We start from the raw sequence: 13,911 nt of genomic DNA, 5'->3' as shown, positions 1-13,911 counted from the left end.
ACTGTAGTAAACATAATACTGTGATGGTAATCTCAATTCTGGTGAAGGGTAGTCACTTGGTTTCTCTGGATAAAATGTCGGCCCGTGAAAAACAATTGCATCGAAATTTAGCAGGGCTGTATCATTTCTATTAGTTGTTATATAACATTGATTAAACTTACAATTATTGGAAACAAACGCTTGATGGCCAACACCAAAACCGAAATCATATTCACTGAACATGGAATTCCAGAATAGTATTTTTTTAAGTTTTTCATTTTTTTGTGATGCTGTTAACTCGTATCGAAGATAGCTGATTATAATCGTCATGTAAATTATTAATAAAATTATCAAGCCAATAAGCAAGCAACGTAAACTAATTTTTGATGAAGAATTATGAATAAAATTTCTACTTGATTTCATCGTAAAGGTTTACTTGAACTACATTGAAATATTAAGATCCATCCGTCATCTACTGTATAAGCCAATAAAAAATGTGTGAACATGTTTGTTTTGTCATAAAATGTTTAACACTTTAACCTTAGGCATTTTAAAATTCTTATTAATTTTAGTTTTCACATTTAAAGGATGTTTCACACTATTGTACTACTACTACTACCATCACGCCATTTCCTCGTAAAGGTAGGCATAGAGAATGGACCGCCACACGCGTCTATCCCGGCATACATTCCTTGCTTCTTCCACATTCATACGTCTTGTCATACATGCCCTTTGGTTCTGCCTGCTTTTGACATGACCAGACTTAAGATTTGGGTTTATCTGATCATGCCAGGTCTTCCTTGGTTTTCTTTGTCTCACGTTACAGTTCATTTTCGCCATATATACTTGTTTTACCATTTTTTCGTCGTCCATTTGTTCTTCATGACCAAACCATCTGAGAGACCCTTTGTTAACCTTATCAATTATACTTGACTCAGATTTACACTCTCGCCTGATTTCATCATTCGTAACCCTGTCATACACTGATTTCCCACACATTCGTCTAAGAGATCGCATTTTAACCGCGTTCACTCGGCTTTCATCCTTCCTCTACCAATTCCATGTTTCACTTACAAACATAAGTGTTAGGACTAAAACTCCGTGGTGCACTGCCAGTTTAGCTTTGATTGACATATTTTTATAAGCAATTACTGCGCTTAGTGCTTTGTTCATTTTGTTGTCCGCATTTACTCCTCTTTCAACATTTCTACTCTTCCATCTCTTGAAAAAATGCTGCTAAAATACACAAATTCTTCTATTTGTTCAAAACATTCGTTGTTTACATTTATTATGCAGTCAGTAACCTCACTTCCCCTTTCAAAAACCATCACTTTTGATTTTTTTTTGTTCGTCACCAATTTGCTCTCCAGACATACATCATACATTCTAGAGACTATTTGTTGCAAATCATCCTTGCTGCTTGCTAACAGAACTGCATCATCAGCATACAACAAGCAGCTTAATGAAAAAAATTCGTTTTTGCTCCAATACCCATACATTTTATCTCTTTCATACAGTTGCCCATGTATAGATTAAACAACCATGGTGACATAACACTTCCCTGTTTCACGCCTTTTGAGATCGCAAACCATGATGTGAATTTCCATTAACTCGTACACACGCTGAACTCTCCTCATAGAGAGATGATACTGCATGTATTAGTTTATGTGCAGTATCACACTTTTGTAAAAATCCTTAAAAGAGAAGTGGAGATAAGTTCCTCAAGAAGTCATTAAGATTAACAAATAACAACAGAGATAGATAATTTCCTTCTCCAAAATTTTCTCCATTTCCGTTGTAATTTGTTGATCTTAATGACTCTCTAGGGGTGAAATTCAGTCTTTTGTATGCACACATTTGGACAATCTCAAAATATTGGGATTTAGAAGCATTATTGTTAAACAGTCCGAAGGTGTACATCGGGCGGACTGCTACAAAAAGAAATACAGTGAGAGTAAAGCAGCACACGAGTGCGAACAGGCTCGACTACCCCGAAAAATCGGCTTTGGCCACACACTACATAGAAACGAGGCATGAATTTTAACAAACCATCCGAGAAATCGATCTCATACAGACATTATGGTCGACAGTATCAAAAGCGTTGGCGAAGTAATTATATGAACAGTCTATTTGATGTCCTGGATTCAGAACTTCCGTGACGTAGATCGTAAAAAAACATTAGGTTTGTCTCAACCGAGCGGCTTTTCCTGAACCCATGTTGTTCATCAATGATAAATGGCTCTACTCGGGAAGCGACGATTCTTATTTCAAATACCTTTGCTGGAGCAGAAAGGATTGCTACAGGTCTGTAATTTTCCACGGGTGACTTGGATCCACTTTTATGGATAGGAGTTACTTTTGACGTCTTCCATGTTTACAAAACTTTTTAATAGTGTCAGTCACATCTTGTTGTACAACCCATGAAATCTATGTCTCTTAGGCACTCACCGAGTATCTGTCTTTTCATGGAGCGTTGCGTGTATAGTGAATAATTTCCATGGTTAGATGATTAAATTTCGTTTACCAGAAGTTTTATTGTATGGATTCCGGGCATTCGAATGAAAAAGTTTATTAACATGTTAAACAAAACTTATTACAAATTTAAGTATCTTACTTAGCGATAACAGATATTCGAATAGTAATATGATACATATATAAATATATATATATATATATTTATACAGCATTTAATAAATTTAGCCGTTGCGGTAAAAAATAGTTAAGTATAAGAAACTATTGAGTGACGTTGTGCTGGACGTCTAATACCAGCGCAGATCGGAGAAAGTCTGGCTTCGTTAATTTACGTTTTGTAGCAGCTGGTGGCATGTTTGGTTTGTTGCAGTCCATATGTGCATTTAAGTTTTTGGCTTTTTTTATGTCATAGACATGGTTTGTGTACGTCGATGCTGGCAATACACACGATTTATAAACTTGTCTGTTTAAAAAGTGGGATTTAAAAAAAAAAAATAATAATAATAATTGTCATCATCATCATAGGCTCGACAGCCCTGAGTGGGATTTGGCTGAATCCAGAAGTCTCCTCCATTTTTGCCGGTCTGCTGCCCTTCCTCTCCAGTTCCTCACTTCCAACATTGTCATATCTGCGCTGAAGCAGTCCATCCATCGCATTTTGGTCCTTCCTGGTCTTAGTCGTCTATGTGGCACAGAGAGAGTTAGGCGTTTTATGGGGTTTTCATCATCCATTCTAATTACGGCCAGCCCACCTCAAGCGTCCTACCTTGATGGAGTTGATTACATCGGGTGCTCGGTATCTACCAATATCTATCGTATAGCTCTCTATTGTAGCGACGATGCCAATGGTTGTTTTCTTTCATAGATAACTCAAATGAAAAATATTTGTACCTTCTTCAAAAATTTGTTAAGAATATTTATCTTTTTTAATATTTTTTTTGTGTTTATAAAGATTATCATACTTTTTTTTAAATTAAAGCAGGTGCCAAAACATTAATCGATGGTAAATCAAATGATAAGAAGACCGTTATATTTTTAACGATAGAGGACACAATAGATAAATATATAAATAGTGTTATGATCGTGACCAGTCGTTAATATTTTTTTAGTATTAAATTAATTTTACAATCAGAAACACTTGGTGTAAAACCGTCACAAGGTGAACTAAAATTTTAAAGGTACACGTGCGTTTACGAGTCACGAGTTTTCTTGTTACAACTCAATTGGGAAAAATTAGATGAATTCACGATTTTATTTTAATTTTTTAACACTGCATATTCACGTTTTAATATATTTAATAATTTTATGCTTAGATCTTTCAGTAGAAACTAAATTAATATTCAATTTAACAAACGATGAATGATAATATAATATTTAGATTTTACTGATGACTACAAATTTTATAGAGTTATAAATAAAACAGATGATTGAAATACCCCACAGATAAATCTCAACCCAATTTACGAGTGGTGCAATAAAAATATTTTTTTTTTCAATTTAGATAAATACCAGGTTGCTTCCTTTCTAAATGTAAAAATCTTTTAATTTTCAACTATTTTTTAACCACGCAATAATTACAAGAGTTAATTTTATTAGGGGTCTTGCCTTATTTTTTTATGATAAACTTACATTTAACAAAGATATTGACAAGATCTGAAATGGAGCGCTAAGTATGTTGGAATTTATTTGCATGGTTACTTAAGTTGGTAGTCGTTTAGAATACATTTCCCCATTCAAGTGTACATTTTGATTCACTTGAGCACGTCCATAAGGAATTTCTAAAATATATTAATTTTAAACTACATATTCCATCAGTTGTTATATTAGGCAAATCTTTTTAAACTTTCCGATAGAAGAATTTGAGCAGACCTTATCTTACTTTATAAAGTGATCAATTCATTCATTGACTGTCCAGATTTGCTGGAGTTGGTATGTTTCCGCTTACCGGTTAACATACCCGCCACAGACCTAATTTTTGTTCTGCAAAATCTAGAAAGTAACTATTAAATGAACTCATTTTCATTTTCATTTTCATTTATTTATTCAGATATTTAGAACATTACAGAAAAAAGACCCAATTCATTCTTAATACACTAATAGATCACAAACTACAGTAGATAGTTATGTTATTAAAATAATATAGCAAAATGTAAAAAGAAAAATTAAAAGTTGGAAAGTGCTTTCCTAAGGGAAGATTGCTCTACCAACCGGCATAACCATTGGCAGGTTGGTTCTGCATCGCGGTAGGTAAAACAATCGATGCTGTCTTTGTCGAAGATAGTTATCAGGTACAAACAGACCTACATCCATCAGAATTTCTGAGTTATGTATGCGACCACCGATCACCTGGAAAAAGTGAACACCCAAATGAACGTCCTTCCTTCTCCATAATGACTAATAGCCTTGCGTTCCCAGTAAAAAGTTGGTTGGGAAGAGCCAAAGATAATATCCACACTCTTCTAGGTACAGATAGCGCAGATTTTTTTCTGCACTCTCTCCACCATTAAAGAGTATCGAGCCTCATGTGGCGACCAAATAATGGAACCAAACTCCAAACGACTTCTTACTAAGGAATTATACAATGAACTCGCCTATCTTAGGCTGATATATTTGGTTCTGGTCTTGATAGATATATAAAAACGGGTCTGATTTGTCTCGCAATATAATTCTTTCGGACAGAGATCTTTTAGCTTTATTACTCCTAGAATTTATAATAAGATTAAAGATATTTCATTCACCCAACCCGATCTAACTTAGTAACAATAGTTTATTATGTTAGGAAAAAAAGAAACTGAAAACTTATTAAACTAAATTGCAAGGTAAGTGATATAAACACTATCCATATCCAATACAAAGACAAGAAAGGTGAAATTTATTTAGATACTATCTATATGTATGTGTATGTAAGGGTGTATGTGTATATATATATGTACGTTTGTGCATGTGAGTTTGTGTATATATGCATGTTTATGTTTTTATGTATTTGTATATATGTGTGGTTATTTATTTTTTTTATTTTGGTTCACAAACAATAAACAATACATTAGTAAAATAATCACAAATTGTTAAACTAGGTATTGTTTCACAGCATTTACAATAAATTATTACTAACAGGTTATTACAAATTATTTTACCTTACTTACATAAGTGACTATTTGATTTTATAAATTGCGTTATAGTTTTCCTATAATTATTTAATGTATCTTTAAATATATGAATTTCAGCATTACTTTTAACATTATTATCCAATCTAAACATACGTGGTAATGCATTAAAGTGCGATTTGAATTTGCAATTGAGATTCTTGCATTTTCTTTATAGTTTTTTAGAGTAATAAACATATAGATAACATATCGATTTCAGAAAAAAAAATTCTTATCAAAATAATTATATCTCGGTGTGTAGTAAACTTTATGAAGAAGTTTGTAATAAAAATCTTTTTTTTTAACTCTTAATTTTTTTAAGTAGATGATTTATTTATTCTTAGACCATATTTTTTTTTAAGGAAATAAATTTAAGGGTAATAAATAAATACACTAAAAAACGTGCTCTTAAACGTGCTGTACAGTAGTGTTTTTTTTAATACACATTTTAAAATTCAATAAATAATTATTTTTTATTTTTGTACTTAAATATGTACTCATAAAAGTTATGATTCGGTGTCTACGCGGATAAAAAATACATAATACCTATTTTTACTCAATGATGTTGGTATTTCGCGCTATTGATTATATCAATTACTGAGTTGTTCAAGAAAATTTCATTTTTTTAGAAAACAGTTGTTTAAACATTTTAAGTTTTCATCATCGCTGTCTTTATTGGTACATATAGGGAAAGCGTAAATTAAAATAAATGTTTATTTACGAACATGTGCATATTTGTATGAAAATTTAAGGTATTTTCATCGATAACGTATAACTAAAACACCTTTAACAAAAGTTGTATATATCGTGGGTATTCTGCAAAAACGCACTAAGTCCTATCTACACTACAAGTCAAGATATTTTCTGTAATAAGTCAATAGAACATCGACCGATCTTACAACTTTATATTAAATAATAAAACCAATGTTTGATACCCCTGATCTACTGAAATTGATTTCATTCTATGTACCACCTAGGTTAAGCAGAAAATCTACAATATTTTATTGTCAAAATTCTCGAACGGTAGCTCAATATAACTCACCTAATTTTAGATTACAGAATACTGGGAATAATTATGCATATGATGCAGTTCTGTTAGCAAGCAGCAAGGCTGATTTGCAGCAAATAGTCTCTAGAATGTATGATGTATGCCTGGAGAGCGGATTGGCGATGAACGAAAGTAAGTCAAAAGTGATGGTATTTGAAAGGGATAGTGAGGTTACTGACTGCATAATAAATGTAAACAATGAATGTCTCGAGCAAGTAGAAGAATTTGTGTATCGGGGAAGCATGTTTTCAAGAGATGGAAGAGTAGAAAAAGATGTTGAAAGAAGAGTGAATGCGTGCAACAAATGAACGGAGCACTAAGCACAGTAATTTCTAATAAAAATATGTCAATCGAAGCTAAACTGGCAGTGCACAATGGAGTTTTGGTCCCAACACTCATGTATGGAAGTGAAACATGGAACTGGCAGAAGAAGAATGAAAGCCAAGTGAACGCGGTTGAAATGCGATCTCTTAGACGAATGTGTGGGAAATCAGTGTATGACAGGGTTACTAATGATGAAATCAGGCGAGAGTGTAAATCTGAGTCAAGTATAATTGATAAGATTAAGAAAGGGTCTCTGAGATGGTTTGGTCACGTAGAACGAATGGACGACGAAAGAATGGTAAAACAAGTATATATGGCGAAAACGAACGGCAACGTGAGACGAGGACGACCAAGGAAGACGTGGCATGATCAGATAAACCAAAATCTTAAGTCTGGTCATGTCAAAAGCAGACAGAACTGAAGGGCATGTATGACAAGATATATGAATGTGAAAGAGGCTAGGATTGTATGCCAGGATAGACGTGTGTGGCGGTCCATTCTCTCTGCCTACCCCTACGGGGCGTGATGGTAGTAGTAGTAGTAGTAGTAATATGCATAATATTTTGATAAATTTAGTTTATCTCTGCCTAACTTAAAAAATAAAGTGACCAACATATTTTTATCAAATAGAGCAAATCAACTTCAGGAGATTGGGTTAGAAGAGTTATAATTTGAATATTATATTTTGTTATTGAATTATTTCTTTAAAATATATGTGAATTTAAAATAATTTATAATCTGTCTAGTACGAGTATATTAATATTTCATGCTCGATTTTTTTATATTTTTATTTTTAAGCACTCTTTATACCACATTTATGTAAATGGCAGAAATGCCGTATATAAATAAACAAATCCGTTCAGGAAAAAAACACCAAGGGACAAGGGACGCCACACTGGTGGGCCATCAATAACAATATTTCGGATGTATTCAGCGGAGTTTATGAAGCAGTACTGACTTGAGAAAAGGTGAGATTGTTGGTCGGTGACATGATATCCTGTAGCTCAATCACAAATAACTAGCGGCGTGATAACAATTTCTCACCATGGTTGTTTATCGTATTCGCGATCACAATGGAACATCCGTGAACACTTAATATTAAATGCCAAAATATTTACGTTTCGCGACGTATAATCCTGCTGCGCAATCGCATGTTTGAATTTCACCGTAGTAAATATGGAAAATATTCCAAAATTGCTATTTTTATTTATTTACTTATTCTTTATCATGCTATTTATTGCATTTAGCCGGCAGTTGGCAAGCCAAATGTCAAGAAAAGCAGTCGCCATAGTATTTCTAATTAAATTTTTACTTTTTTGTATGAAGATATGCCTTACTATTTTGCAAATGCAGTATATTGTATTATTTTTTTATAGTAAACGCCGATTTTTCGCCAATGTACTGTATTTATTTATGAGGAAAACAAAAAACAAACCGATACGAGCGTTGACTTAGAGATTACACACGCGTTGACTTATGACTGCGATAACTTAAGCGTGTTCATTATTGTTCATTGTGATCGCTCAAATGCTTAGCATCTATTTAAGCACGTCGATAGTTATTTGTGATTGAGCTACTGGAGATGTCTAGTAAGTGATGTTTGCATGCTTCACTCAGGGGCAAAAGTGGCAATTATTATTTTCTTTCTTTTCTCTTTTTACTGATTGATTATTATTTTACCTAATATAATAGGTACTGTTCGTTTGATAAAATGATAACATAACTTTTTAATAATAGAAAAAAAAACATTTATCACAATGTGACTATAATAGGTACAATGTGACTTCAATTTTACGGTGGTATTATGTATCAGCGAAAATGCACTAAGCCATGTCAATCCACTATTATTTTGAAAAAAATGTTCTGAAAATTCTGTTATTATTTACTAAACTACTAGCGGACCCGACAGACGTTGTCCTGCCCAAACATTGGCTTGCCTTCCATTAGCTGGTTCAGCCAACGTTTTTCGATTTTCAAATTTTTGATAAACTATATACTAAGTGACATTTGACGTTTCAATCTTTTCGTTTCTTCATTGTGTGATTTGCTGTTGCCCAAAGCAAAACCAAAAAAAGTGTGCAATACCTCGTTATCCTGCGCCGATTGGCTAAGGCCCGGTTGAATGATCGTTAGTAATAGTAAAAAATCTGTGGTAATAGTCCAAAATAGAAAAAATGAGTTTTTTCATTTATAGTAACTAAAGGTGGATAGTAAAACTCTTTAAACGTTAGTTTAAAATTCAACCCGCCAATGTTGGCGAGTAAAACGTTTATAGTAGAATAATGAAAATGAAGTAATTTTTTGGAGTTTCTGGGTTTTCTTTATTTACTCACGTCTCTCAGTATTGTTTTATTTCCGAATACGGAATGGACTATGCTTATCAATGCTTAAACAATCTAAATCGGAGAGTTCGTTCGACGATGACTTCTTAAACTTAATTTTCAAAAAAACGAAAATATTTTGAAAACAATTTGACGGTATTTTTCCGCCAAACCTTGGCCGTTCAATTTCGTGGCAGTCAAATTTATTTTTGTTTGTTTTAAACTTGTTTTATTTTCTAGTTCAGAGTTAATTAATTAAATAACTCTTATTAAAACACCCTTAACTTATCTACTCTGCTGTGACAATCAATGTTTCCTTGAGTACAATAAAATTTTAGAGAAATTAAAAATAGATTATTATTATTTTATTACTATTAGCCGTTTAGGAGGAGTACGGTGACATCACGCGTAGAGAGGAATCATATATATATAAATATTGAACAAAATGTAGTAAATATATCGATTTACCATTTTTTTAAGTTGGCTTAGTAATGTTTAGTGTGAAAAACAAGGTCATATCGTTACAAACTATGAACTTCAATTATCTCAGAAGTAGAAATTTTGACTGAGTGCTTTTTCGCAAAATACCGACGATATATTCTATTTCTGATAGAGAAAATTTAATTTGATTAATATTTAAAGCATTAACTTGGTGGTCAAACACTTACCGACTTTTTTATGTCAAGCGGTTTTGAAACCAGCAGACACAGAAAAGTAAGTAAGTTGTTATATGCAAATATTTAATTACATTTAATAATTTCATTTTTCTTTGTAGATAAATTTTAAAACAATGTAAACCTTCCATTGGAGTACGGGCTCAGGCACCTTTGTCAGTTGCCAGCTTCTCGACATCCTCTACCAAGTCGGGTTTGTGTCTGCAGACGAACATTCAGTAGCGGACGTCCAGGACATTGAAAATATAATGCCTTGAAAAGTAAGCAAACGTAGTTATATCAGAGGATCACGGTTTTCTTTCATATCGGTATTTTTTTTCTTGGATTATGGCACAAGATTGATAATGTTTTAACTCATAGATATCCTCCATAAAAACGTCTTTATTATTATTTTTTAATTCTCTTTTAGCAGCTAGGATCTTCAAAAATCACCTTGTTTTATCCGCCTTCTTTGGACGTACTGTAAAAATATGATTACTATTTTTTTTGATACCCTTTAAAAAAAACAATAAAAATTAGTACATTCTTAGAATGTGGAACTCAGGAAAATGAGACTTCGATTATGTCGATTTTAGTTGGGCGTAATTAGTCCGACTTTCATTGAAAGCTTCCACCACACACCCAAATCTTTCTTTGCTTTCCTACCATGTCTTTCTTCAGATTCACTCATACATGCAAGAAATTATTTTGTTTCATTACGAATTGATTATATATCTTCCTGTACTAACCGAGTTCAGTAAGGAAAAGCGCGAACAAATATTTACATTTACAACTTTCAATGCCCCGTTCACTGTTGCTATTAACTCCCCCCCCCCCCTAATCGTCTACGAGGTAGAAGTATAATAAATAAATAAATCCAACACCCAGTTCAAACTCTTTATGTCGACAGTGATAGGAAACGTTAGTATCCACTCTCTGGAGCACCAGAACGCCCCCAGGTGACCCCCAAGGCGGGTTACCGGTGGCGCGCCCAAAACCAGTAGACGATAAACATGTTAATAGCATCGCAGCATCTCTTTTTTTAAAACTCTTAAAATACTGTGGTACATAATTCCTTTGCGCGCGGTGATGTAACATCGTGTTACCACAAGTAAAAGACGGACTATTCTAACGCTCAGACATTCGGAAAAAAAAACACAGAAACTTACAGTTTCACAATTTTAGTTCCATCATTTATAAAAATAAACATATAATTGAATGTAGTTATGCAGAAAGCAGCCAGTTCACAATTTTGAAAAAAAAAAAAGTTATCGGGTGTAGTAAGGAAAATTCTTTGTTTTGCTAAAAATTAAAAAGAATCACCTTCTGAAAACAGTGTCGATCACAAGAATTGCATTTCTTAATTTGCAAAAAACACTCACAGCACTAGAAAAATCTGACGGTACTTTAAAAACCATTAAAACTGGTCAAATAAATAATTAGATTCTTATTTGTAATATAAATAAAAGCGAATGTATTCATTTTTTATCATTTGTCAAAGTCAAAAACATTCCAACTGTTGTGGGGATTACTTTGTACGTGTTTTACTTTTCTATGACTAGCTGCTTTCTGCATAACTAAGTTCAATTTAGCCGTGTTATAGCACAAAAAAAACATAAATTAGCTCCTCATAATTCACGCGGCATCTCCCATCACTGTCAACAACCGACTGAATTAGTTTCATTCAACGCCCACTACAGAACAGCGTCTCTGTCTTCCTTGTTCTTCCTTGTTCTTCCTTGTTATGCGTTCTATCTTCGTGCTCTCTCTAATACAGACGTATTGCCGTATTTGCGAACGTCATTCTTCGAGTAGCAAGGTTAAATATATTTTGTTTTAAAATTCAGCAATTTAATTCAATTTTTACTATCCAAATTCGGTGTGAAAACGTCCATTTGAAGATCACAAGAAATACGAATTTATCATTTTACAAAATAAGAGAGATATATCGAGTCTTGTCTCGTATGTATGTCGACTAGGGTGACATCACAGCCACCTTAGAGTTAATGATGATGCTAATCTCAGCCCTGAGTTTAGCTTAAATTACAATTTTTGCGCATATATTTGCTTGTTACACTTGATAAAACTCTAGTTATTGACATCCATGGAACACTTATTTATTCATTTATTAAAACAAAGTAATCAAAATCAATAAATGTCAATAAACTTTACTATTTGTGCATAAAACAATTTAAAGACTTTTAAGTAACTATTCGAATCTTTTGAAGCACAGAGGGTTTCCAGCCCCTCCGTTAATCCATCGGTCAAACTTTTGGTATTCTTTGGGTTGTCTTATCTCGTCGTGCAATATACCACAAAGTGTACAAAATGGGCTAACGGGACCTCCGCGAAGAAGCTTATAGTATTTCTTCCACCAAAAATACTTAATGTATTCTTTCGGATTCTGTATTAAAAACTCCATTTTCTTCGCCAGTTCTTCGGGGGTGTGCTTTAATGCATCGATATATGAATCAGGAGGAAGAAACTTAATCATGTCAACACCGTTCATTACTATCGGAACGACATCGTTTTCTAGAGCGTTAAAAAGCTTTTCACTCGCATAGTCTGCGCAGTTTGAATTTTCGAAAGATAAATAGAAATAATAATCATTTTTCAGAAGACCAAAGCATTCCCAGTCGGTGTTGCAATTAAGAGGACCACATATCCCGTAAATGTCGACCGTTGTGTGGTTTTGCAGCCATTTTACGTACCTCATTCTTTTATTCGGTGTTGTACATTTCGACACGAGCCAGCCAACAGTTTTAGATTTTTTTCTAAAGATATCCATGTATTCTTCGACATCTTTGTCGTCGATTTTTGGTTCGAGCCACTGAGGATACCAATCGGGAGCAACGACATTTCCGAGGGTATCAGTCATACTGAAAAACGGCTCCATTATATCAGCATCCAGTCTGTAGTTCATCGTCAGATTGAAGAAGTGGTTGTGAGTGTAGTACACTGGAAACAGGTCAGGTGGTTCCATACTGTAGTAAACATAATACTGTGATGGTAATCTTGATTCTGATGAAGGGTAATCACTTGCTTTTTCTGGATAAAACGTTGGCCCATGGAAAACGATGGCGTCGTAATTTTGCAGCGAAGTGTAATTGATGTCAGTTGTTATAAAGCAATTATTAAACTTGCATCCATTTGCAATAAACGCGTGATGGCCAACACCAAACCCGAAATCATATTTACTGAACATAGAATTCCAAAAGAGTATTTTTTTAAGTGCCTTACTCTCCTGTAATGGAGATGCCTTATTAACGTAATTGAATAAAATTATTACATAAATCATAAAAAATACTAGTAATCCCAAGAACGCTAAATGAAAATTCGTTTTTAATGGAATATGCACAAATAAATTACTACGTGATAACATGGCGATAGATTCTTTGTATCTGACAATTTTTACTCGTAATCCCTATTGCCGCCAATAAAAGTATTACACTTGATAACCCTTTCATTTCCCGCGTTCAATAAATATTGTTTTATTGTTAGATTGTTTAGTTTTGTATATTCTTACAAAGGATTTATTGAATCTTTATACGTATACATAAAATTCAATGTTCGTTTGTGTGTCTTCGATGGATTGAATAACTACTGGACCGATTTACATGTGGTTTTCAGTGAAATGTAGATCTTTACTACGAGAGTGTTCATAGCTTTAAAATTTTCAATTTATTGAGTACAAAAAAAATTAGGAGCGCAAAAGTTTTTTTATCCATCATCGGGGTTTCATTCGACGAGAGTGCACATAATAAAAAAATATGAAGATGTTATATTTTAGTGCATAAAAAAGTTTGTTTTTAAATGTTTACAAACAAAATTTGTTTTTAATAGATTTAATTAGTGATTAAAAACAAAGTTGTTTTATTTATTTTATTATAATGAATAACCACAAAGTTAATGCTTCAAATATAAACTTTAGATCTTAATCAGATTATTTCCTTAAATTCCTTATAATTTCT

At 33.2% G+C, this 13,911-nt stretch overlaps 1 protein-coding gene across 1 annotated transcript; it reads right to left on the bottom strand.

The window, feature by feature from the left end:
- Positions 1–9,953: 9,953 nt before the first annotated feature.
- LOC148280315 (lewis-type alpha-(1,3)-fucosyltransferase-like) lies at positions 9,954–13,331 on the bottom strand. The gene has a single exon (XM_088228565.1). It carries the CDS (start codon positions 13,320–13,322, stop codon positions 12,150–12,152), a length of 1,173 nt encoding a protein of 390 aa, XP_088084691.1. The 5' UTR covers positions 13,323–13,331; the 3' UTR covers positions 9,954–12,149.
- Between the last annotated feature and the right edge of the window lie 580 nt (positions 13,332–13,911).

The sequence above is a fragment of the Micrasema longulum genome, unplaced genomic scaffold (assembly GCF_059751315.1).
Source record: "Micrasema longulum isolate JH-2025_06_02 unplaced genomic scaffold, ASM5975131v1 h1tg000595l, whole genome shotgun sequence".
NCBI lineage: Eukaryota > Metazoa > Arthropoda > Insecta > Trichoptera > Brachycentridae > Micrasema > Micrasema longulum.
This window is presented reverse-complemented; position numbering and strand designations above follow the sequence as displayed.

Excerpts from the sequence above, each read along its gene's own strand:
- LOC148280315 (XM_088228565.1), bottom strand. The coding sequence starts at position 13,322 with ATGTTATCACGTAGTAATTTATTTGTGCATATTCCATTAAAAACGAAT.